The sequence below is a fragment of the Phascolarctos cinereus genome, unplaced genomic scaffold (assembly GCF_003287225.1).
Source record: "Phascolarctos cinereus isolate Bilbo 61053 unplaced genomic scaffold, phaCin_HiC Scaffold_2;HRSCAF=192, whole genome shotgun sequence".
Taxonomy (NCBI): Eukaryota; Metazoa; Chordata; class Mammalia; order Diprotodontia; family Phascolarctidae; genus Phascolarctos; species Phascolarctos cinereus.
Window position 1 is genome coordinate 337,871,072 of NW_027555625.1, and position 27,800 is coordinate 337,898,871.

General features: G+C 36.6%; 1 protein-coding gene across 4 annotated transcripts in view; it reads left to right on the forward strand.

Moving 5' to 3' along the window:
• Positions 1-8,624, forward strand: part of MIPOL1 (mirror-image polydactyly 1) — a 470,789-nt gene extending 462,165 nt beyond the window's left edge. For all 4 annotated transcript variants that reach the window (XM_020991342.1, XM_020991354.1, XM_078150326.1 and 1 more), the window contains one exon: positions 7,125-8,624. In XM_020991342.1, coding sequence (XP_020847001.1) covers positions 7,125-7,191 — 67 coding nt within the window. In that variant the 3' untranslated portion in view covers positions 7,192-8,624. The remainder of the gene's footprint in view (positions 1-7,124) is intronic.
• Positions 8,625-27,800: the final 19,176 nt, after the last annotated feature.

Below are 27,800 nucleotides of genomic sequence, written 5' to 3' on the forward strand. Positions count from 1 at the left end.
ACAAATATCCAATGACAAGTACATACAACTTAAAGCTATGAACGAGGTGATGAATAGATCGAAGGGTAAGACCATGAAGAAGATTATACTTCAGACTTCTGTTCACTGCATTTCTTGAGGCCAGGGACTAACTATTCAATAGGATAAAGAGTTTTAGTCAGTAATAAAGGAACAATTGGTGACTTTAGGAGAATATTTAAGATGTAAATTCTTTGTTATTTCCAGTTATTTTTAATCAAGAGAAAATAATAAACCTTTAAGAAATTAATCTACTTTGATTTGTGACTGAGAACTCTGCCCCCCAAGCAGAAAATGGTATCTTACCAAAAAAAAAAAGACACTAAAAATGTGGAGCCTCACTCTTAATGGCTATGGAGAAGGAAAATCTTTCTGATAAGATTCCTCCTCGTTTTCATTTACCAAACATCAGGAAGTTCTATTCACTGTGGAAAGGGAAGAGTTCGCTGCATGCCTGGCAAGGAGTCAAGGGGTGTGCCTACCCCTGCAGGAGATGATTCTGTCCAACAAAGGTATATACTCTATAATCACTTCAAGTGGATTGGAGAATACATTGTCAGGGTAGATAGGCTTAACTACATCTTAAAAAGGGGTGTGTGTGTGTGTGTGTGTGTGTGTGTGTGTGTGTGTGTGTGCGCGCGCGCACATGCATCAGATTTCTAATCTTTAATAGAAAAGTGGTTAAGGGATATAAAGATTGTAAATTTGTTTCCTTCCCCCACCATAAGAACCATCACTTGTAACAGAAAAAAAAGATGAAAAAACCTAAGAACACATCAGCCAGGTCCGACATTATATGTAGCATTTCCCATCCATAGTCTCCTTCCTCTACAAAGAAAAGGAGCTTTCTCTTATCTCTTCTTTGGGCCAAACTTTCTCATTAAATGTTCTTAGCATTTAGCTTCATTTGTTTGGTTCATGTTGTTCTTTCCATTTACGTTGTTATAGTCATTGTGTATAATCTTTTTCTGGTTCTGCTTACTTCACCTTATATCGGTTCATATAAGTCTTCCCATGCTCATTTACAAATGTGTACATATCAAATTCATCATTTCAGCAATATTACTTCATCACATTCATGTACCACATTTTTGCAAAAATAACTAAAAGTAACAAAATTTGGTCATGGTGAGGTTATAGGGCAGTGCTGTCAAACCCAAATAGAAATAGAGGCCACTAAATCATAGGTAAGAATCCCTGTGGTACACATATTAACTTAGAAAAACAGATGTTAACATTATATTCTGTTTTTTTTTAATTTTGTTAAATCTCTCAATTACATTTTGATGTGATTTGAAATTTCCCCCAGGCCATGTGTTTGATAATTCTGTTAGAGAGAAACAGGCATACTCATTCATTGCTGATGGAGTTGACAACATAAGATGGTAAAAGGAAAAAATACCCTTGATCTAACAATCCATTTTTGAGAGTAATTGCTAAAAGTATTAAGAAAAAAGTAAGATTAGATAGGCAGCTAGCAGATATATAGTAAATAAACACCATTCCCTAGTAGATAAGTTGTCAAAGGATATGAACAACATCTCTAAAGAATTGAAAATTATTTTTTAGAATGTTTTTAAAATATTTTTAGAATGTTCCGAATAACCCATAATAATAGAAATACAAATCAAAATAATAGTGAGCCTTCATCGCACACCCTGCTGAGAATAGTCAGTGCTGGAGGAGTTGTAAGAAGATATGCACAATAGTACATTATTGGAGAAGCTGTGAATTGGTATAGTTATTTTGGAAACGCAATTTGGAATTATACAAATAAAGTAGCTAAAAATGTCCAAACACTGAGATTCCACTATGAGGCTAATACCCCAAGGAGATCACTTGATATGTACCCCATATACACCAAATATAGCAGCACATATTTTGTGAACAAAGAATTGAAACAAAGTAGATGCCCATCATTTGGGAAATGGATTAACAAATCATGGTATATGAATTTAATGGGGTACAACTGTTAATGTGATGAATACAGAGAAAAGAAAGATCTACACAAACTGATTCAGAGTGAAATAAGCAGAACCAAGAAAACAATATACACAACTACAACAATGTAAAAAGAAAGAAGAGCTACAAATGAAAGTAAAACTTGCAAAATTACAAAGAACAAGCCTGACTCCAAAGTAGAGATTCGAGAAGACACCCCCATATGACTCTTTTGCAGGGTTGAGAGGTGAATGAGAGTGATACATTGCTTATATTTTCAGACTTTTTTAATGAATTGATTAATTTTGCTGATTTTTTTTCTCTTTTTTTCATTTTTTTCCTTTAAAAGTATTATTTGTTATAGGGGATGGCTAAGTGGGAGGGGGAAAGGAGAAGAATACTGGGAGAAATTAGGATAATATAAAATCTGTAAAATTATTTTTAAAAATAAAAGATCTGTATCTTCAAAGTTTTTAATAGTGTAATTATATGTGATTATAAAAAGTTAGAAGCAACCTAAATATCCAACAATATTGGATTGTTAAATTGTGGTAATGTAACAAAATAATATTATTCAATTAACATTAATAAATATAAGGAATATAAAAAATTTGAAAATATCTTTGTTAGGCAAAGTTTAAAAAAAATACAGCTTAATTATAAGTGAATGAGAAAGTCAATCAACAAGCATTCATTAAGTGCCCTCTATATACTAGTCACTGTGCTAAGCATTGGGAATACAAAGAAAAGCAAAAGACAGTCTCTGTCCTTGAGGAGCTCACAATCTAATGGGAGACATGGCAAACAAACAACTAAGTATAAATAAGATATATACAGGATAAGTAGGAAATAATTTACAGAGGAAAGGCATTAGAATTAAGAGGGATTAGGAAAAGCTTCCTGAAGAAGATGGGATTTTAGTTGGGACTTGAAGCCAGGGAAGCAAGGAGGTAGAGGAGAGACAGGAGAGCATTCCAGGCAGGGGAGACAGAGAAAATGCCCGGAAGCTGAGATGGAGCGTCTTGTTCATGAAACAAAAGAGGCCAGTGTCACTGGATCCAGTAGTCCATTGGTAGGGTGTGTAAGGTATTAGAAGCCTGGAAAACTAGGGGAGGTGAGGCTGTTATGGAGGGCTTTGAACACCAAATAGAGGATTTTGTATTTGATCCTGGAGGTGATAAGAAGCAACTGGAGTTTACTGAGTAGTGGGTTGACATAGTCAGATCTTCACTTTGGTGGCTGAGTGGAATATGGACTGGAATGGGAATAGACCTGAGGCAGACTGTCCAGTCATGAAGTGATGAGGGCCTGCACTAGGGTGGTGGCAGTATAAGAGGAGAGAAGGGTTAGAATGAATGGACGAGGAATGGTTTTTCTGCATCTTACTAACAAATTGATCTCAAGTTCCTTCCTGTTCTAGTCTGATTCTGTGAAAAGTATGGCTGTTGGTTTCTAAGTTACTTTGCCTTAAACGTATCCTTAAATGTGAGTAAAATCTATAAATCTCATTATTTTCATGGCCCAATGTATTTGGCTTCCTCTTTGAGACTGTGCTAGAAGAACAACATTAAAGGATTGAGAGATAGGTAAAGATGATGGAGTAGGAGGAGCAGCATAGCCCATTACAGCTAACTACTCCAGCAAAGCTTGAGGAAAAAACATTAGACCAAGGATTAATCAAGAAATCCACAGAGAAATTGGAATGAGTGCCTTTTTCCAGGCAAAGACAGCACAGGGAGACAGTTAGAAGCCTGCAGGTATTGGGGAGGGCATCCCACCAGAAAGAACTATTCATAGTCCAGACCAGAGATAAACCTGCAGTTCTGTCTCTGCAGAGCTTTCTAACACGGAACTGGAGCTAGTAGCTATCTACTAAAGCTTTGACTAAGGGCCATCCTGCAGCTGTGATATCCAGATCCCAAATTGGAGTTAGGAACTATAAAGCTCTGAGTAGAAGGGTGGTGTTTAGGACACTGAAAGTTTGCAGCAACCTGGCCTTAGCTGCTCCTGAAATCCTTGAATAATATAGTTCTCAATACCTGAAGGAAGCAGTGACAGAACTCCAGATAATACATATCAGGACCAAATAAGGTCAACCATTCCCTCCAGAAGTACACAGAACCTGGCCCTAAGACAGAATCACACTTCAGGAAATAAGGCTGTGAAAATGAGTAAACAAAAGATGGTGTTGACCATTAGATCAATGTATAACTAGAAAAGGACATGGACTGGTCATGTAAATCACAGTGAGTTTGGATAGCATGTCTACTCTACTAGTATCTACATAAAGTCAAAAAAATCTCAAGAAAGGCCCACAATATGTTGGGTAGAGGATATAAGGAACAATATGAATAAGAGTTGATCATGATAAGAAGGCATGGATAAGTTATTGTTTGCCCCACTGGAGGAAGTATCCATATTGATAAGGTGACAGTGGCAATATAAGTTAATTTTCTGTGCCTGTTTTCCTACTTTTAAAATAGGGAATATTACTTTCTCTCTCACTGAGGTAATTGTGGAGGTCATAGTAAGATAATTTATAAAACACTTAGAGCCTTTTGGAAGGAGCTATATAATTTTTTCTTTTAGGTAATTGGGGTTAAGTGATTTGCCCAGGGTCACATAGCTAGTAAGTGTTTGAGGCTGGATTTGAACTCAGGTCTTCCTGACTCCAGGGCCAGTGCTCTATCCACTGTGCCACCTAGTTGCCCCAGGAGCTATATCATTTTTTTTTAAGTATTATTGATTTTTTTAATCAAAATGGCCTAGAGGGCTGATCATGTAAGCTACTTGGATAGACAGTAGATATATGAGTCAAAACTACTTAGCTTCCTGTTGGCGCATCCCATGTTTGCCTGGGTCTCTTCCATCCCTTACAGGGATAGTAGCTTAATTGTGTTTCAAGAGTCACTGGAGTTTTATGAAGCTAAGTAACTGACATTTTTCTCATTTCTGAGATCAAATTTTCACAAATCATTCAACCAGGATAAATTGAGAATGTTGTTGTTCTGGTAGTTGTTGAAATACCAGACACTGCAAAACATGATACACAAGCACTTTTTATGAACTCCTCATCTCAGCAAGATTGTTCTAAAGAGAAAGGTGTTATAATCATTAAGAGGGAGCCCAAGACAATATGGATCAATCTGAAAGATGTAACAAAGGAGGCATAATCTAGTCAAACTTCATTAATTCAGACTCTACTGATTCTGAATTTGTAATAATTGACCAGTACTTTTCTCAATGATAGAAGGATTTGTTGAGGTATGTTAATCATGTACATAATATCATGGCAGAATATATTTACCCTATTTAAAAGAACAAATTGTTTTTAGGCACTTTACTATGTTGTATGGAGTGCTATTAATTATGTGTCATATAACTATTAAAGCAGACCCAGTAGGATCTCTATTTGAAAATATTTTATTAGCAATTTCCTTGAGAAATAGTAAAAATAACAGAACAGAATATTGAAGTATTCAGACCTCACTCATTCATATTGCTCCCCACCTTGTCTCTCAATCAGCTCTAATTAGTGAGGCTTTGCTTTTATTGTTAGATATTTATAGTAATATGGGTGCTAGTATCCAAAGTATATACCTTCTGATATATAAAAGCAAAGCATTGGATTTATCTCTGTGGGAAATCTAACTAATGCTTCCTAATCTGTGAATATAATGAATTTTCCAATGAATCTCCTGGCTGCTGCTGCTATGTTTGCCATTTGTTGAAGGCTACTTTGATAATTTTAAGGTTACTTGTATGATACTTATCATGCATATCAAAAAATAGCACTGTGTTTTTCTTTGAGATTATCATTATGTTATTCAAAGCAAAGACTTTTGCTGCTTAGAGTTTAGTCATTTTATTTGGCATTACAAAGCCTGTAAAATAAATTGCTTGATTAACTTTGAGTTAATTTTCAGGGTTATAAGCAATTGACTAGATTCACTCTCCCCAAAAACATCCACACGATCTAATCCAACATACATGGCACAGAGAATACCTTCATTCCTTCAGTGTCTAGCTTTGTGCTATGTGTTTATTTGTGAAAGAGCCTCCATGCATGGATCCCGTAAAAAGGAGACAAACCATGGAGCAAACTGGAATGTGTTGCAAGGAAAGTCCTTGGGGGGGGGGTAGGGAATGAGGGTAAATGAAAACTTCTGGGCAAATTTTGCACTTTTAAAGAAAGATTTCTCTGTGTAACATCAAAAGGGATTTGGGGTCTAGGTGTTATGCTTTTAGCAAAGAACTGCTCTCTCCCAAAGAAGAAATCTAATTAATAGCCTAATTCTATATTCTTTTTGTCAAGCAAAATTCCTGTTGAGTACACAAGAGCATGATTGCCTTCCCAATGAGTTACCTAAATAACCGCTAAAGAATGATCTCATAAACTTGACTTCGTCTTTTGTTTTTGTTGACTGTAAAGTGTAGGAGCATGTGTATAATTCCTAGCAGTTTGGCAGCAGTTTGGAATAAAAATGTTTTATTTACTCTGGGAATTATAACTGTATTACCCGCAAATCATTTTATACAATTTGCATATCGACAGGACTTAAAGGTTATGGAACTGGATTCTTTGCACTCCCAGTCAATACACTCATTCTGATTATTAAATGGTCCATTGCCATCACTGTCTATTTTTAAATGAAGAAAAGCTAAATATATTATAGCAATTGAACTGCTGTGTAATATTCTAAGCACACAGGATCTTGGGAGCTAAGTGACAGGTGTAAGATTTCCAGTGTTTCCATGGGTGCTAAAATGGACACTTGTCTTAAAAGGTGCTATAGTATAGCCAAAACTCTAGTAAGGGAGCAGTCAACATTTAATATATTATTGTTAAAAAATGAGTCATCTGCAAATTGTATTCCTGCATAGCCAGTTATACTATAATGTATCTCTAAACTGTCTTGGAAATCTTTGATATTTCATGAGATAGAGTCAGAATTTAACTACTTCTGCTTTCATCTAGGCTATCAGTTAAAGTTTTTCTCGAGTTGTTGGCATTCTGTACCCGTGTGTCTCTCTTACAATAATGCTTTGTTTCTTGACATGACCACCAGGACAGCTTGGTCCAGTGCAAACACTGGCCCTTTCAGCCAGTACATTCCTAACACTAATTCCCTTTTTCTCCCCTCATTCCCCTTCCCCCATTCCAGGTTGGAAAGGTTGGTGGATGTCCTGAGGAAGAAGGTTGGAGCAGGGACCATTAGGACGGTGATCTGATTGAAAGCTTCAGTCTGGGGAAGCAATCACATCTGGTGACCAGGCTGCTTCATTCAACACTGAGTAAACACTAAAGCCTTCACTTAACAAACAGTTGTTAGAAGTGGGACACTTCAACGACATACCAAGCTGAGATAAAATCAAATCACAAATGTTTAACCACTTTGCTGCTGAGTTCGGGTTATTTATCCAAATGTATTAACCACAGACTTTTACCAATGGGTGGCTAAAGGCTTAGAGCATACTCTGGAACTGCTTCTTTTGTCCCAATTTCTTTTAAGGTGTTTCTATACTGAGGAACCACCATAGAAACATGGTGCAGCTGAGCTGGACATGTCTTACCATACTGCCTGCTTTAGAATCAAAACTTAGCAAGGCAAATATTGTACAAATCTAAATCCACGGTGTTAGGTCAAGATTTCAAATACCTGCATATTTTAATATTGAATATGTTTCTGAATCAATGAAAAAAGTGCAGATTTAAGAAGAAGCTATGATTACTGTGTAGACATAAGAATACAGTCTTTTCTCAGTGCTTACACATAACCTTTGATAGCATTAAAGGGAATTAAGCATATACACCAAGAGGCAGTTGTGCAAAAGATGCCTTATAAAGAGTTCTATCACTAAGGTCACATTCATGAAGGAATCATGTTTTAGTCGCATACTCACACAGAAATGTAGCATGGGGTCTTAAGAACATATTTGAGGATTATCATATTTTTTTAATGTGCCTTTACAAGGCTGTATATTGTCACTACTGTCATTATTAAAAATTGCAATAGATAACAATGACTTGGTAAAGAAAATATATATGTATAAAGGGAAAAAAATTTCTGTCTGCTATGTTTGTTATCTGTCTCATGTAAATTAGCATGCATCTTCATGGACTGGGCCTAGACCATGGAATGTGATAGGTAATCTTTTATTTATTTTAACTAGATTTTCTTTGTATTTGGCAGGAGGAATGAGAAATATTTAATAAAACCATGAATTTGCAAAGTTAGGATCATCTATTATTTCTCTTAAAAAAGAACAAAATAATAATAATAGTGCCTGTTTGTATAGTGCTAGATGTTCTACAAATTGATTTGCATACATTATCGCTTTCAGTTCTTGAAACTGATAATCTGGTTGTCAGAAAATAGCAGTAGCTTCATGTAATTTCTGATGAACCTGTTGGCATTGTCTTTGTCTAGACAGATACTTGTCACATGGAAAAGATGGGAATGAGTATGGCTACTGAGGAATTAGGCACCTTGGATAGATCAATGAGAACTATGTGAGCATGTAAGAAATTTTCTAAGCCAACTACATTTTTAAAAATATCAAAAGACTTGTATACTCTGTGCCTTATAGAAGAAAAACCATTTGAACTTCTCTGGAAAGAAAAATTTCTCAGAGGATGCAGAAATACAGAGTGTACAAAATCAGTTCTTTACTTGTCTGTCTTTGTTTCTTTTTTTTCAAATGGTAATTAGGAGCGTTTCCCCAGAGCTCTAAACTAATATGTTGCTCCTGCTGCCTGATTAATAGATACTAAACCAATCCTAACCAGATCTGATCTTCAGTCAGAAAGAAACAGAACTTCTCCCAGACCAGCAATGCTCTTCTGTCTCCATTATATCAAGCAGAAATAGTTCTAGTGATTTATGTCTCAAATGGTATATATTCTTATACTCAAGATGATTATGCAGGAGAGCACTAGCACTTTGCTCTAAGTTATAAAAAAGGGCATAAAGTAAAGAGACAAAATTTTATGAATCCTCACATGACATCAGTTCTGCTTAGAGTTAAATAATTTATTTCCTCTCATGAGATAGTAATGAAGATGACTTGCATTTATGAATCCTACCAAATCTATTTTTAATCAGAAGGAAAGTAGAATCCCCACCAGTCTCCCCCCCCACTCACCCACAAATCACTGTCATCATCCTCCTGAAAGGACATAACTTCAGATTTTCTCAGATTTGTTTGCTTTGGGTTTTAGAAACTGCAGAAAAGAATGGAAAACAATTCACTCTTCTTCATGCATCTTTTTTCTATACCTAGGGGACCATGATGTAGAAATAATTGCTGAGAAAAAAGGTGCCAACATATCTTTTGTAAACTTTCACTGTAAGTACAACTAGTATAGGTGAGATGCGTAATACTGATTTAGTAATGAAAATCAGGGTTCTCTTACTCAATCTGCCATTGTGATTTTGGACAAAGGACTTTGCAGTGCCATATTTTTTTTTCCATTTAAGTGAACAAGTTCAGTTCAGTTAGCATATATTAAGTACATTTGTTGTTGTTCAGTCGTTCAGTAGCCCAGTCATTTCGTGACTGGACTATACCATCGATGGGGTGTTCTTGGCAAAGATATCGAAATGGATTGCCATTTCCTTCTCCAGTGAGTTAAGGCAAACAGAGGTTAAGTGACTTGCCCAGAGTCACACAGCTACTAAGTGTCTGCGGCAAGATTTGAACTCAGGTCTTCTTGACTCCAGGGCCAGCATTCTCTCTACTAAACCAAAGATGAAAAATTATGTAGTTTTAGTCTTCAAAGAGCTTACAGCCTAATTCGGGGGTATAACATATCACAAATAAGCATGATATCAGGTAAGATATAAGGACAATGAAAAGATCTAGACTAAGTATTATAAGAAGATTTTTGGAAGGAAAAGATCACTTTACAAGTCATCCCCTCCAAATTTCTGCACACATACACACCCCAGTTTGAATAAGTTGGCAGAAACCTCAGATATCATTGGGATAGAATGAATTATCTATAAAATGTTAAACACTGTAAAACAGGCATATGAATGCTAATGAGTTCAGTAGGTGTCAACAACCCATGCATGCATCTACCCAAATGGTGACATGACATGAAGTAGCTGCCTGCCACTGCAACACTAATCTCTTTCGTGGAGTGTGATGACTCCCATTCATGCTTTATCTGACTCAGTCACTCCGACCTGCCCTCACCCTGACAGGTGTGAATTCCCAGAGATAGACTATCCTGGAGGACAACCCTGTCGAGAGGAAATAAACTTTCCCTATTTGCCACTCTGGCTCTTTTGCCCCCATCCAATGTGTTTTCTACCCGCATAACCAGCTACTCATAACGTAACATGCAGTGTATGAGATTTATATGATCAGTCAATAACAGTAATGGCTGTTCAAGATCTTATACATAGCCATTTTCTTCACAAAAAGACAAAAGAAATAAGTGAATGGGAAGAGAATAATCATTTTTATATATAGCACCTACTATGTACTAGGCTTAATAAGTATTTATCTCATTTGATCCTCAGAACAACCCTGTTAGGTAAGTGCTATTATTGTCCCTGTTTTATAGCTGAAGAAACTGAGGCAAATGGGTTAAGTGACTTGCCCAGAGTCACACAGCTAGTAAGTGTCTGAGGCAGGATTTGAATTCAGATTTTCCTGACTCTAAGTTGAGTGCTCTGTCAGCTACATCACCATTTGTAGTTTGTAAAGATGATTAGTTGCCATCATAACATATCAAAATCTGCCAAGATAGCAGATTAGGGACAGCCACCCAGTTGAACTCTCTCCATATTCTTCTCCAAATAACTTTAAAATAACACCTCAAATCAAATTTTGGAATAGCAGAGCCAACAAAAAGTCAGGGTAAGATTTTTTCCCAGCCTAAGAAAACTTACGAGGTTGGTAGGAGAAGTCTATTACACCATAGTAGAAGTCTATCTGGCAGACTAGTGCTCAGAAAGAAATTATAGGGAACCTTTGCTGGCACTGGGTACATCTGGCACTGATTTACAACTCTATTGCCCATATTCAGTTCTGGGTCACTGTTCTAGGGCAGAGAAGAGTGCTGCTGGTGAGTAACAAGGGAGTAGGGACCCTAGTCACAGTACAAAATAGAGAGGCGGGCTAGAACGTGCAGCTGCAGGAGACCAGGGCCCTTCCTTGGTAAAGACCAGATGCATATCAGGAGACCAGTGACCATATGTCTCTCCGCATCACACTACCTTGGAAGTACCAAAAACTTGCAGAGCCCCAGAACTAGCTCTGAAAATAGCAGCGCAAAAATGACTCAAAGTTGGGACAGGGCTTCCACACCACCATGTGAGCAGAGCTCAACTTTAACATAAAGTTCGAAGTAAAGAAATAGACTGAAAAAACGAGCAAGCCACAACAACAAAAAAAGAATTTGACTATAAAAAGCTATTTTGGTGGCAGGGAAAACCAAGACATAAACACAAAAGACAACAATGTGAAAACAGCTACTAAAAAACCCCAAAAACTCAAAGGAAAATGCTAATTGGACCCAATCCCAACAAGAATTCTTGGAAGAGTTAAAGAAAGAAATAAAAATGGAAGAGGAAAAATTAGAAAAAGGAATGAAAGTGGTGCAAGATAATTATAAAAAGAGAAATAACTGCATGGTTTTTCTTTTTTAAAAAAGGCACAAAAAATACTGAAGAAAATAACATCTTTAAAAAATAGAATTGGACTAATGGTAAAGGAGGCACAAAAATTCACTGAAGAAAAAAAAACTCTTTAAAAAGCAGACTAGGCCAAAGAGAAAAGGAGATTAAAAATCACTGAAGTAAAGAACTCCTTAAAAAGCAGAATTGGCCAAATAGAAAAAGAAGTACAGAATCTCACTAAAGAAAATAATTCCTTAAAAATTAGAATTGGGCAAGCAGAAGCAAATGACTCCATGAGATGTCAAGAAATAATATAACAAAATCAAAAGAAATAAAAATAGAAAAAAATGTGAACTTTCTTTTTGGAAAAACAACTGACCTAGAAAATTTAAGAATTATTGGACTAGCTGATCAAAGCACTGAGACATCATATTCAAGAAAACATCAAGAAAAACTGCCCTTATATCTTAGATCCAAAGGGTAAAATAGAAATGGAAAGAATTCACCAATTACTTCCTGAAAAAAGGTGTTGATGAAATGACAGCTCCAAGAACATTATAACCAAATTCTAGAGATCCCAGGTCAAAGAGAAAATACTTCAAGTAGTCAGAAAGAAACATTTCAAATATCATGGAGCCATTGTTAGGATCACACAAAATTTAGTGCCTTCTACATTAAAGGATCAGAGGGCTTGGAATATGATATTCTAAAAGGCAAAAGAGCTAAGATTTAAACCAAGAATAACCCAATCCAGAAAAAATGAGAAGGGGATGGTTTTAGAGCAACTTGGTGCAACCTATATTGAACTGATACAAAGTGAAGTGAGAATGTTGTTGCCCAAATGGCAACAGTGACACCAGCTTCTTCCCCAGGATGTTTGCAAGATAAACATTAACTTCTGAAAACTTCAGACTTTCAGCATTTGTTCAGCTTCTCTGATCACAAGAATTCTCACTTTCCCAACAATTGTCTCACAGATATGTGCACCGGAAAAAAAAAAAAGAAACAGTTTCTTCTAACCTGAGTGTCTTCTTGTAAAACCTGAAGGATTTTCCTAGGTGCTGTTACTACCTTGGCCTTTGATCAGCTCTTCTCATTGAGAGGCTACATGTAGTGGTAAGAGATGCTGAAGGGGCAATCTAGCTGGGCACAAGGAGGAGAAAGGAATGGACAGCCTCCTCCCTGGCCCTCCCGCTGTCCTCAACAATGCTTGTCAGGTTCTTCATTGTGCCCTAACAGAACTTCCACATCCCAAGCCAGATGCATTCTTGTCTTCTCAGAAGGAAGATCATTGTGCATCGTAACAGCAATGTTGTAATGATGATCAATTGTGAAAGATTTAGCTACTCCGATCAGTACAGTGATCTAAGACAATTCCAACCAAAGGACTCATGATAACAAAAAAATGCCATCAACCTCCAGAGAGAGAAGTAATGAACTCTGAGTGAAAATTTAAGTGTAATTTTCTCACTTTATTTTTCTTGCTTTTTTTGGAAATATGGCTAATATAGAAATATGTTTTGCATGACTTCGCATATGTAATTGATATTATATTGCTTGCCTTCTCAGTGGGCAGGGGAAAGGGAGAGAGGGAAGGAGAGAATTTTGAACTCAAAATTTAAAAAGAAAAGAATGTTTAGAATAAATAAATAATAAATTTGAAAAAAAAATACATTGCAATGCACATATTAACCTGTATCACACTCTGTCACCAATATACTCGATTTCTCTGGAAAAGAATGTAGGAACCCATCAGGAAAACACATGAGAGAGGAAAATCCATTTGCTTAGAGTAACTAACAATTCTGGGTCAGCTTTAATGTCTTTAGTTCATTCAGCTATATGTGCACCACACAGAACTGCTATTTTGTTCATTGCTTGACTGACTGTTGATCCTCAGCACTCTTCAGTTAGGCAAATCTATTCTCTATTCAAAAACAGCAACTCTGTGGATTTGTGATTGCACTCTAAAAGATGTTTAGAAAGTGTTACCTCTACATAAATAGCAGCTGCTTTTTAAGCTAGAGAAATGTAAAGCTCAGCAATCTATCACTAGGCCATACAACCCAGAGCAGCCAGGTATTCACTCACACAAATAGGTTTTTTGTCCAATGTGAATGAAGCTCACAACAACGTTACTCAAGCTGATTCAGAAAACCTGCCTCAGCCAGAAAATGAACCTAGCAAGCTCACCACGATACTGAAGCAACGACAAAGCCCCCTGGGCTTTTCTTTCTCAAGGCAGCAAAAGAAACCAACAGGCCCTTATGAGAAGCTTTGCCTCTTTCCAACTCTAGGTAGAGTATGAAAGCTGTTACTGAAGCTCTTAGCCAAGGAAGTCAGTTCTTTCTCCCACCAATTAAGAACCACTTAGCTGAAGCCTTCTGTTAGGTGACTGCTTCTGTCACAACTCCAGAAGAATAGCTTTCAACCCCCCTACTGTATCTTTAGTTCATCTCGGGTTCCTGTACCTAGTTTTGATCTACTTCAATGTCTTAAATGAGAGATTTTCTGACTCTCATTTTTTCATTTAAAAGGTAATAACTTCCCTAAATTTCCCATATCAAATTTATAGTCGTTTCAAAATCGTATCGGGGTCTCCAAATTGTTGTTCTTTTTTAGTTTCATCCTCTACAGTTAATAAAACATATATGCAAATGAGCTGAGATATTATAATCCCTTGCAGCTCTAAAGTTTTCAACATAGTCTGCCTGTTGCTTTGGTGTCCTTGAAATTTGTATTACACTCATTTTTACAGTGTTCAATAAATATATTTCTCTGCTTCTGAATATTGAAAGGCATCATTCATCTGAATAATGAAAGGCATCATTCTACACCATGCACAAATAGAATTGAGTCTTTATTATAGAGTTCATTTCTTGTCCAAAACTGCTCAAATCTCATGTTCAAGCTGCATTTCTTTATACATACGTTAACAATTTTTATTCAAATAGCCTTTTTACTTCTTTTATGTATCAAAATATTCTGTTATCTCAGATGAGATATTTGTAAAGCACTTAGCACTATTCCTGGCACATAATATGCATTATATAAATGCTAGTTATTGTTATTCTTTAACAATTGAAATGTGTTGTATATTTTGACATTTAACATACATATTTTCATTTACACAAAAATTTTTTTCTCACACTTTTATCACTAAACTGTTCCATATCAAAAAGGCTATAAAGGGGCAATATACCTTACAATGGAATTACTATACAATTTTAAATAGTGATTAATAAAATTTTCCTTTAAAATACTATAGTGCTTCAGAATCAACTGGAATACAAATGAAATAGTTTCTGTACTCCAATAGATAGATATCTCTTCACAGGGTATTACTACCAATAAACAACCTTTCCCGAGATCCCAACAGACCCCTCTTGCTAGTGTGCATAGAAACTCCTGGTTAGGCTGAAAATACAAGACAGTTTCTGAGACTCTTAGCATTCCAAAGGTAGGAGAAAAGGGGCAGGGTTGGCCATCATCCTTCCCAAGAAAAGAAACAGCAGCAAGAGAGAAAATCTTTTACTCTACAAAAAGGCCCCTTTTGTATTTATATATACAAACATACATACATATATACACACACACTCAGGATAAGTAGATATCATTACCATTTCACACTTATGGTGGGGGTGTTTTTATTAATGTTCTTTTTTCTAGCATATCACTTGATATTTTAGTCTGGCCTTACAAAAAGGTGTTTTTTCTTAAACACAGAAAGAATCAATGCCTGCCTAAATACTTATTATAGAATATTTAGGTATCTTCTCCAAAGACAAGCTGGATTTATTGTGGAAAGCTGGGTATGTGTGGAAGGAATACCTGCATGTGTGAGTCTCGTCCGTGATCTACTATAAATCCACTGAAGAGAGGTCCAAGCAGTGTATTAGGGTCCTTCCTCACATTATTATTATACCATATAAACCAATGGAGCATATGGAATATCCATTAGTTAGCCTTCACACTTTCTTTATGATTGGCCTATCTTTTTTTTCTGTTAATGTATTTCTCTGATAAAAGCCTTTACTCTGCTTTCTCTTATAAATTATTCATTTGTAGTGTGTTGCAACCTTCTGTGTCCACCACACACCTCTCCATTTCCCTGTGACTGATCTTCTTGGATTCTCTGGAGACTAATATTACATGACCTAGAGCTATACAATGCCACTGGAAGAGTACTGGTGTTTAAAAGAGAATTTTGTTTAGTGGAGAGGTTTCAGATCATTAAAAGAACTATGCAGTGTCCCGAATGCAATCTAGCCCACTCTCCTGCCATTCAATTCTGCACCCAGCTCATTATCCATTTGCAGTATCTGTCCAGGATACTATGTTTGTATGCACATATGTATTGTGTGTGGGCATGTGTATGTATGTGCATGCATATGTATATGTATGTATGTATGTATGCACATACATACATATACATATACATCTGAATCTGATAAATGAGCTCCATGCATTGACCATCCAACTAAATATAATAGTCATCTTATCCTACAGGGAAATAAATATCTTTGGGGTGTGAGAGCACCCTTTCTCATCAGAACTGAATGTATTATAACTTTGATTACTGTTCAAGTTCATCTTCATTCCATTGTTCATAAGTTTCATTGTGTAACTGCTTCAGACAACACCCAGCCTAATCTTATAGAGAAGTCTGAGCCCACTTTCACCTTATAAGATAAAAAAAATTCTTTATAAAGATATAAATAATAATAATGAGGATGTATTCTATAAGTTTTTGGCTTTTCTCTAATTCAAAACAGTGAAGAAAAAATGAATAGTTTCCCCCAAATAATCTTTGTTCTCTCTCAGAAAATGGAACCATACAGAGTATTTAGTTTAGTTGGGAAGATAAACATGAAGCCAGATCTTCTGCCTCCTAGAAGACCATAATTTCAAGGAAAAAGAAGCAAAAATTTTGATCAATATAATTACTGTGTTGTAAAGCTATTTCACTATTTCTTTGAAATACAATAGTTGCATGCATAAATTACAGACCCATCAAGAGCCATGCATTTTCTCCTGAGCGTTCTCAGTGAGTTGCAGCCTTGTAAACTGCACGCCACAATAAAATACGTAAGTAGTATAATGTTTCAAGATATGAATATCATTCATGCTTTTTAGCACTATAATTATGTTCATAATGAACCTACCCTGTGTTTTCACTAATTAACAACAATGGAACCAGTCTTTTAATAGAAAAGTAGACACCGTTAGTTATTTTTGCACTGTTGCTAAATTCACCCTGAAGCTAATAACTAACAATGTAGTTTTGTAAAGTGACATCACAACAAGTTGAAAAGTTCATAGCCTAGTCAAATCTTTTCATAGACAAAATAGCTCTAGACAAATCCAGTTAAAAAGCATTTTAAATGAGTTCAACTAATAGCAAAGTTCAATAGCTAATCCCTAATGTGTGAGACATTTTAGTTCTGTTTTTATAAATAAGCCAATATACCATTTAATCATGTCATTTAATGTTGAGACAGGGAACCTTTTACGTGTTTCCTTCCCAATGATAGAGTTTGATTGCAAAATTTCCTTTGATCTTAAATTTCTGGATTCTAATGAACTTCAAAATATCCTTAAATATTGTTATAAAATTGTTTGCTCACAGAGTTGGTTTACTTCAGAATAAGTAGTAATGCCTTCTAAATAAGTTTAGTCTTGTTCGTCCACTCTATTTTTTAAAGAACCGAAATTATTTTTTTTAACTATTCCATGTATTAACAGTCACCTGGCTAATACTGTGCTGCTGTGTGGCTATAATATGATGAAGAAATCCTTACTCATGATTTTATTAGGTATGATATGGTTTGTGTAAAATCCAATCTTTTGCCCAACTTTGGTAACTGAAATGTATCTGCAAGTTTCCCCCAAAAAAATGTTTTTGTCTTGTTTAAGCTTGATTGTAGGTCAGCTGTTAGGCTCCAGTGGTCTAAACTTTTCATTCTTGTTTTGTTGGGAGTGCACATGTTCTCTGAAGCCTTTAAATAAATACTTGGAATGGTTGAAAGATTTACATTGCCAATGCCTAGCTAAATATGTCATCTTTATAAAAGATGTGGTTTGTTTTGGCACTGTTTAAAAAACTCAAATATTTTAAACATTTGTTAAGTTCAAGCTTGTACATTTGAACTAATAGCATACACTTCAGAATAATGTCTCAATTTACTAGCTTTTATTTCTCATTTTTGTAATCTGTTCATTAAAGTTGTTTTTAAAAAGTTTATTTTCTTTTTATGATGTAGTAGTTGAAGATATTACTTTAAAATTATTACTTTAAAAGTTGTTACTTTAAAAAGTGTTATTTTGGCCTTCATAAATTTCATCTGGACAATAAAACAATGTTGACAAGTTTGGTTTTCTTCTTAAATAATAAGTGAAACCATTGCTTAAATTTCTCCAAATAAATTCCTCCCTTTTTTTAATTCTATGATTCTCCAAATTTAGTTTGGGGTACATGAATAATCAGGAATCTACTCATTTCTTTAAGAATTTGGTTAGCTGTTGACAAAGGTAAATTTTAATATTTTTTATCCAAACCTAGGACTTCTAGTTGTGCAAATTCTCTCCACCAGTGCAGATTGGCACCTGACTTATAACTTGAGAGTTTTAGTGTTGTTTGGAGGTCATTTAAGTAACTGAGAGGTGAATTTGTTCATTGTCACAGAACAAATATATATGAAAGATACAACTTGAACCCAGTTCCTCCTGACTCTAAGGCTGGCTCCCTATTCAAAGTTCCATGATGTCTCTCAAAAATTTGATATGGACACAAATTTTTTCCTGGATGTGGAATTTCATTGGTATAGGGAACTCCAAGTACAGAAACTCTCTCCACACTGTACATCAGCAACCTTTCCTTCCATTTTAGAAAGTTGCCTAGAGAGCTAAGAAGTTAATTGATTTGCCCAACATCATATAAGCAGTATGTGTCAGAGGTAAGCATAGAGCTTGGGTCATCCTTACTTAAAGCCAGCATTCTATCTACTGTGCCACCCTGCTGATATATATTGAAATGTGCTGATATATTGGGGGGGGGATTTAGTCACTCATTACTTCTTGTTTGCTATATTTTTAAGCAAAATGGAGTTTCCTTTATTTCCAAATGTACTCCTCAGAATATCCAAACTTTTTTTTAATGGAATTTATTATATATACTGAAGTTCGTAAAGTGTATAAGTAAAATCATGATGTCACTGTATTTGATTATAAACTACATCGAGGTAAGTGAAGTAACTAATTGCTTCATCAAACATCCTATAGCTTCTTTGGGTAGTTTGATAAAGTTAAAAATTAAGCAATGATTATTGATGAAAAAAATTGTTATATACATTGTGATGAGTTAAATTGAGCTCTATTGAGATACAACGTAAAAATAAGAGTTATTACAGAATCTCAGAATTGTAAGGGACCTATAAAACACCAAGTTCTTTTACAGGTAAACAATGGTTTTTCCTTGCCTCTGCTATCTTATACATATAAAAACAAATTTTGAACCTGCATTCAAGACTTTAACCTCATTAACTCTTATCTTATTCAATTCAACCCAAAATCGAACCTGTTAAGAACTTAATGGGTCCTGATTCTTTTATTCAGTGCATTAACTAGCTCTCCTAGCTATATGTTATCTGAAAATTTGAAGGCCATGACATTTATGCTTCATCTGAGTAACAGATAAAAAAACATTAAATAGCATAAGACCAAGCACAGATCCCTGAGGCATTCCACTAGAAACCTTCCAAATTCACTTTTTAGTAGCCATTAATGGTTTGGCCATTCAGCTAGTTCTGAGTTGACCTAATAGTACTTTGGTGTAAAGCACATCTCTCATCTCTCAGGTTTTTTTTTTTCAAGAGAGAAAAACCATGTCAAATGTTTTACTAAAATTTTATTAAATTAGATCCATAGCACTCACCTTATGCACAAGTCTAATAATCTTATCAAATCAGAGAAATGAGATTAGTCTGGAAAGAAGTGTTCTTGAGGAAGCTGTGTTGGTTTTTTGTTTGTTTTTGCTCAGATCATATATCTTTTTAAAAAAAGTTTAATTGATATTTTCTGCTTCTTATGTCACTCTAACATCCCATGAATCCTTCTTCTTTCCCTTCCCTCCTCTCCCCTCCCAGCCATTCCATATGACAAACAGTATTTTTTGGAGAAAGAAAAAAAAAGTCTACACAACTGATTGATTCATTGAAAAAGTCTAGAAATGTACAACGCATAACACCTGTGGACTGCCCACCTTGATGAGAGGGTAGGTTGGGAGGGTCTTATATCTCTTCCTTTGAATCCCACTTGATCTTTATGATATTGCAACAGTCACTTTTGATTTGTATATGCAGTTGTTCTTTCTATTTACATTGTTGTAGCCTTTTGGTATATTGTTTTCTTGTCTCTGTTTACTTCATTATGCATCAGTTCATGAAAATCTTTCCATGCTTCTTTGTATTCATCAGACACATCATTTCTTACAGTACAGTAATATTCTATTACATTCATGTACCACAATTTGTTTAACCATTCCCCAATTGATGGACATCGACTTTTGTTATCACAGAAAGTGCTACTATAAATATTTTGGTGTGTATGGGGACTTTCTTATTGATGGTTTCATTGGGGTATAAGACTACTAATGGAGTCTCTGGTTCAAAGGGTATGGAAACCTTAGTAATTTTATTTGCATAATTCTAGATTGCTTTCTAAAATGGTTGTACCATTCCATAGTTCCACCAACAATGTATTAGTATGACTATCTTTCCACAACCTCTCCAGCATTAACTGTTGCCATTTGTTTCCACTTTTGGCAGTTTATAGGGTATGAGGTGAAACTTCAGAGTTGTTTTGATTTGCATTTCTTTATTTTTAGTGATTTGGAGCATTTTTTTGTGTTTATGAATACTTTGCACTTCTTTTGAGACCTGTTTCTTCCTATCCTTTGAACATTTATGTATTTGGAAATGGCTGTTAGTTTTTATACACACACACACATACATAAATTTACATATATGTATATGTATATTCACTGTTTATATATCTTGAATACCAAACCCTTATCAAAGAAATTTGACACAAAGATTTTTTTCCCATTCGACCACTTTTTCTCTTATCTTAGATACTTTAATGTTATCCATAAAGAAGCTTTTCAGTTTCAAATAATCAAAGTTATCTATTTTATCTTTTATAATTGCCTCTATCTCTTATTTAGTTAAGAATACATATCCTTTGGTAAAAGGCATATGATCTTTGTAGGTTTTGTAGGTTTCAGAACCTGAACTAGGAAAGTTCCATATAGCTCCCTGAGCAAGGAAACCTCAAGAGTGACAAAGGACCATTAATTCAGTGCCTGGATCACTGTCTCTCATGTCTCCAATTCCTACCCTCATACCAGGGACTTTGTACTGATTCTTCCTCATTCTAACCTCCCATTTCCTCAGCTGACTCCCCATGAACTATTTGTCCACACCCACAGCAGCCACACGAAGCCCTTGATCATACCACCACCCTCAAGTGTTCCACTTCCATGTTCATAAGCTCTGGAATTCCCTTGTCTGATCACAATCTGTTATCATTCCACCTTTCCCCCTAACTCACAACCCCAAATCCTGTTCTTTGTCCTCATCATAGCCTCCAATCCCTTCACCCCTCAATTCATTCCCAGGCTATCACCTTTACCCTGGCAACATTCACCTCTCTTCCCCATCTTGACTCCTTGGTCCAACACATGGTACTCTTATCTTGAATGCTTTGCCTCTTGGTACTGTTGTTAATCTTGCCCTGCCAAGCCCCAATCTTGGATTATTCCCACCATCCACTGTCTAACTGCCTACATTCCAAATCATCTGATGCTAAATAAAGCTAGAGAAAATCATGAAACTATTTTGAATGAATCCACTACAAATTTATGTTATATTATCTCTACTGGGACCTTACTGCAGCAAGACAGTCTTTAACTTCACTAATCAATTCAGTATCTCATTAACTACAGCAGCTTTTCCAAACCTCTTCATCCTGATTCAAAACTTCCATTGCTTCACCTATTTCCACCCTCTCAGCTTTGAACATTATTAGTTGATCTCCATATTTCAAGTATCTCCCTACTCCAATCCATCCTACAATCAGCTGCCAAATTGACCTTCCTAAAGCACAGGTTTAACTGTCACCCTGCTCCCTATTGTATCCAGCATCAAATATAAAACCCCATGTTTGGCTTTTAAAACCCTTCATAACCTAATCTTTTCCTGCCTTTCCAGTCTTCTGATTTTTCACACACACACACACACACACACACACACACACACTCTGACCCAGTAACATTGGCATCCTTTCTATTCCTCCCACAAGACAAATCATATCTGGACACCAGGCAGTTTCTCGGGGCTGTTCCCCATACCTGGAATGTTCTCTCTCCTCATCTCTGCCTCTTGGCTTCCTTGGTTTCCTTAAAGTCCCAGCTAAAATCCCATCTTTTACAGGGAGGCTTTCCCAATTCCTCTTAATTCTAGCACCTTCCCCTCTGTTGATTACATCCAACTTATCCTATATATTGCTTGTTTGTACAATAGTTATTAATGGAATAGTTGTTTACATGTTGTCTCTCTCTCCCTCCCCCCCCATTAGACTTGAGAATAAGGATTGTTATTTGCTTTTCTTTGTATCTCTAGGGCTTAGCACAATGCCTGGCACACCACAGGCACTTAAATGTTTGTTGACTGACCGACCAAAAGTTTGCCTCATATTTTGCTGAAAAAAGAGGCCATTTTATGAGAGATCTCTTCTCTCTTCATCTCATTTTACTTGGATACTTCTGCCACTGTCTCTTCCTTTACATGTTTCACATAAAGAGGTGGCCCTTCTCTTGCCAAGACTAACCCCTCTATATGCACAAATGATCCTATTCCGTCTTGTATTCTCCAAAAGATTGACCCTCCCATTATGCTATTCTCTCACTAATTTTTAATGTCTCTTTGTCCACTGGTTCCAATGATGTGCTGGTAAATGTTTAACAACTGACTCTCTAGGGAAAAAATGCATGCATGACACACTTTTTAATTTTAGTGTGTATTACTATTTTCTCTATCACTTAAGTCTAGATAATCTACAAAATAACTCAAGCCCTATTTTGTAGCATTTGCCAATGTCAAAACTATAAAATTTCACACTGAAAATGTGTCACCTCTTACAAGCCAGTTCAAGCTGGCTCCAGCACACCCCTGACTGGTTCCTTCCACACCATCTACAAACATGCCCATCTCTCCCATCCTAAAAAAAAGCCTCTCAATTGCTCTGCCCATTCCCTCCATCTCTCATCCCATATCTTTGCTCCATTTTGTGGCTAAATTCCTTGAGAAGGTTATCTATCTATAGTTAGTGCTTCTACTTCCCTTCCCCTTATTCTCTTAATAACTCCAGTCTTGTTTCTGATATTATTCAAAGGAAAATGCTCTCTCTAAAGGTACTAATGATCTCTTAATTGCCAAATCTAACAGTTTTTTCTCAGTCCTCATCCTTCTTGACCTCCCTACAGCCTTTGACACTGCTGATCTTCCTCATCTCCTTGATAGTCTTTTCTCTAGAGAGTTTTCTGACACTATGCTCTCTTAGTTCTCCTCCCTGTCTAGTTATTCCTCAGTCTCTTTTGCTGGATCTTCATCCAGGTCTCACCCACCAACCATGAGTATTTCCAAAGACTATCAGGGCTTTCTTCTTTCTCTATACTATTTCACTTTGTGACCTCATCAGTTTCCAGAGATTCAATTATCATTTCTACGCTGATGATTTGCAGATCCACTTATCCAGGCCCTAACTTCTCTCCTGATCTCCAGTTTTTCATCTCCAGCTGCTTATTGTACATCTCAAACTAGATAACCCATAAACCTAACCTGTACGTGTCCAAAATTGAATTCATCATCTTTCCCCCTAACCCCACCCCTCTTGCTAATTTTCCTCTTACTGTTGAAAGTGCCACTATCCTCCTAGTTACCCAGGCTTGTAACCTAGGTGTCATCTTCTACTCATTCTTTCTCATCCCTACCCCCATGTGCAATCTGTTGCCAAATCCTGTTGTTTCTATCTTTATAACATCTCTTGGATAGGTCTCCTAACCTCTAACACTGCCACCACCCTGGTCCAGGTCCTTATCACTACACCCCGAGATAATTTCAATAACCTGTTGGTTGGCTTCCCTCCCTACCTCTACTCGAATTCAGTCTATCTTCCACTCAAGTGCCAAAATAATCTTCCTAAAGAATATGTCTGACCATGTAAATCCCCAATTTCATAAACTCTAATGGCCCTCTATCTCCTCCAAGATACAATATAAAATCCTCAATTGTCTTTTAAAGTTCTTCATAAACTGGTCCCCTCCTATCTTCGCAGTCTTCTTATACCTTATTCCCGTCTACATACTTTGCTATCCAGTGACACTGGCCCCTTTGCCACTTCTAGCACAAGATACTCCTTCCTGCTCTATATAGAGCATTTTCACTGGCTGTCCCCCATGCCTGAAACTCTCTTCCTCACGTCCATCCCCTGAGCTCCCTGTCAAAATATTTTTGGAAACATCCTGTTTCCCGGAGCTGAGGCCCAGCAAGCAGGTTGTGCCCTGAGCTTGGCATAACAACAATCCTTTGCACTCTGGATGATCTCACCCTCTGGCAAAGTATATTGCTTTGACCAGCACCAGGTGTTCACTGAGGGATTTATGCCCCTTCTTTCCCAGGGACCTGAGAGCCAACGTGCTGCAGCCTAACGCCATCCATCGCTTCCCTTGACATGCTCACAAACCCTGTGCTTGTGTAACAGCTAAGTGAACCAAACCAAGTACTGTACTCCTGTTCCCACCATGCTAACTCTGGTTCTGTTTGTGTCTGCGAGACAATCAACAAGGAGACTGTTCCCACAGGACCCAGGAACACCTGCATTGTCCCTACGTGAGCTGCCATGGGAGCACGTACTAATGATTTGTCCAGCTAATGTCATGGTCCAGCCCACTTACATATATAAAGCATTGCCTTGTCTCAGCATGTTAAGCCCTCCTTCTCAAGGTGGGGGGAGGGTGGGAACAGTTCCACTTGCAAGCAGTTCCTCACTTTGAAATTAATTAAGCTTCTGTTTGATCTCTGACTTTCTTGTCTCTAACCCACTCTGTTCAGCTCTGGTCACGCACAGGTTAGAGGCTGGGTCTGGTCCAGTTGACAAGCTAAAATATCACGTTGTATGAGAACACTCCCATTGTCCCAAAACATTAGTGCCCCCCTTCTAATATTAGCTCCAATTTATCCTGTATATATCTTATTTGAACATAGTTGTTTGCATGTTGTCTCTTCCATGTTATCTCTTCCATTTGACTGTGAGCTCCTTGAGAACAGGGGCTGCTCTTTTTTTTTTCTTTTTGCCTTTCTTTGTATCCTCTGTTTAGCACAGTACCTGGTACATAGTAGGCATATAGTAAATGCTTCTTGATTGACTTACTAGGGCCCTGATAGGGGAAATCCAAAGTGGGGGTGGGGGTTGAAGCAATAACACACTAACTTGGGAAGCCTTGTGGAGGAACTGGGGAGAAAGGACTGGAAGTCAATCTATCACCCAGATAGGAAAAACTTCACATGGAGATGCTTCCCGTTTACCTGAATACAAAAACAGTTGGGCATGAGAGGACAGAGCTCTGACCTCAAACTTCACACTACAGACCAGCATGACAAATATCAGAACAAGAAAACTCTTGCTCAGCTGTATCTTTAATGAGCATCTCTTCCCTGCTGTGAATGTTCTCCCACTATTGCAGTTAAATAACATCCATTTTCTTAACTTTTAGATGGATTTTGAATGTTTTATTTCATCCCATTTGAAATACCTGATTAGCCTAGTCAGGCCTAGCCTATGACAGTGTGAGAAGAGTAGAGAAATAGGGAAGAAGGGGTTGAGGGAGTTGGTGCCACATGAATCTCACTCTTATCTGAACTAGGCAAAGGGGGATTGGACCTACAAAGAGAGTTTTATGTAGAAATACATTAAACTCACCAGGGACACAAGTGGGGAAAGAGAGGAGAGGATATTTGAAAGGGAGGGTAAAGTCAGGGAGGAAATAGTCACGAGCATTAGTATACTGATAAATTTTTTAAAATCAACTCTCTGAAGAAAAAATGTACACACAACACAGTTTTAAGATTAATCTGCATTAATAACATTTTCCCAATCGAATTCTTATGTCTAGACAATAAATAAAACAATAAATCAAGCCCTGATTTGTAGCATTTGCTCATTTCCAAGGTGTAAATGCTCACACTAAAAATTTGACGGTCAGCTCTCATAAGCCAGTTTGATCTGGCTCCAGCACACCCCTGGACTCACAAGCAAAACAAACATCCACTTGGGAGGGCAGAAGAAGATTAAAAGGAGGGAAGAAAGGGAAAAAGTAATATGATGGAAGAGAAGAGCAGCATGAAACTGAAGAAACGTCAATCACATTCCTTCTCTTTAAACAAACAAACAAAAAAAGTGAAAAGAGGCAAACAGGATGAAAAGTACAAGGGAAAAGAGCAAAGGGAAATATACAGTGAACAATAATAACCATGAACATGAATGGGATAGACTTGCTAAAGAGTTGAGGTGAGGGGGAACAGCAGAATTGATTAGAAAGCAGAACCCAAGAATTCATGGCCTAAAAAAAATATAAATATTAACACATAAGGTAAACTCAAAAAAGCAACAGTAGCCAGCATTATCTCAAATAAGAAAAGTATAAAATAAATGTAATTAAGAGAAATAAGCAAGATGGATAAACAAGAGATAAAAGGGAACTTACATTATGATTTAAGGCACCATTTGTTGTTGTTCATTCATTTAATTCACGTCTGATTCTTCATGACCCCTTTTGGGCTTTCCTTGGTGAAGGTAATGGAGTAGTTTGCCATTTCCTTCCCCAGTTCATTTTACAAATGAGGAAATTGAGGCAAATAGGATTAAGTGACTTGCCCAGGGTCACACAGCTAGTGTGTGAGGCCAAATTTGAAGTCAGGTAGATGAGTCTTCCTGACTACAGGCCCAGTACTCTATCCAATGCACCACCTAGCTACCTTTTAAGGCACCATAGAAAATGAGATAATATCAATAATTATGCATGCACAGAACAAAACAGCATCTAAATATTGAGGGAAAATTAATCAAATTAAAATGAAAAATAAATGTAAGAGCTATGATAGTTGGGAATCTCAGTATTCCCTTTTTAAATTTAAACTAGCCTAACAAAAAAGATAAACAAAAGATTCCGGGGGCTCATGTGGCTTCTGCATCTTGGTGTGTTACTTCCTTCCCAGGGAAGCTCAGGAGAGAGCGTTTGAGTGAGTTGCCAAAATGAACACAAAAGGAAAAAGGAGAGGGACAAGATACATGTTTTCTAGGCCCTTTCAAAAACATGGTGTTGTCCCTTTGGCTATGTATATGCGAATATACAAGAAAGATAATATTGTAGATATCAAGGGTATGGGCACAGATCAGCAAGGAATACCCTACAAATGTTATCATGGCAAGACCAGATGAGTCTATAATGTTACTCAACATGCTGTAGGCATTGTTGTAAACAGGTTAAGGGTAAGATTCTAGCCAAGAGAATTAATGTGTGTATTGAGCATATTAAGCATTCTAAGAACAGAGATAGCTTCCTGAAGCAGGTAAAGGAAAATGATCAGAAGAAGAAGGAAGTCAAAGAAAAAGGCACTTGGGTCCAACTGAAACACCACCAGAAACGTTCCACCCAGAGAAGCACACTTTGTGAGAGCCAGTGGTAAGGAACCTGAGCTGTTGGAACCAATCCCCTACAAATCCATGACATAAATGGCTGTATATTTCTTGTTTAATAAAAACAATAAAAAAAAGTTTTAAAAAGATAAACAAGAAAGAAGATACCTGAATAGATTTTTAGAATGATAGTTCTTTGACAGTTACCAAATAGGAATTGAAATGTGTATAGATGTTGCTTAATTATGCATGGTACCTTTACAAAAATTGACCATGTACTACTGCATAAAAACCTTATGAACAAATGCAGAAGAGCATAAATGTTCAAGACATATTTTACTGACCACAATACCAAAAAATTCTAGTCAATGTAAGACCTTTGAAGAACACATTAAAACCTGATTTTAAACTGAATAATTTGATCTTAAGGAATTGGTAGTTCAAAGGAAAAATAAT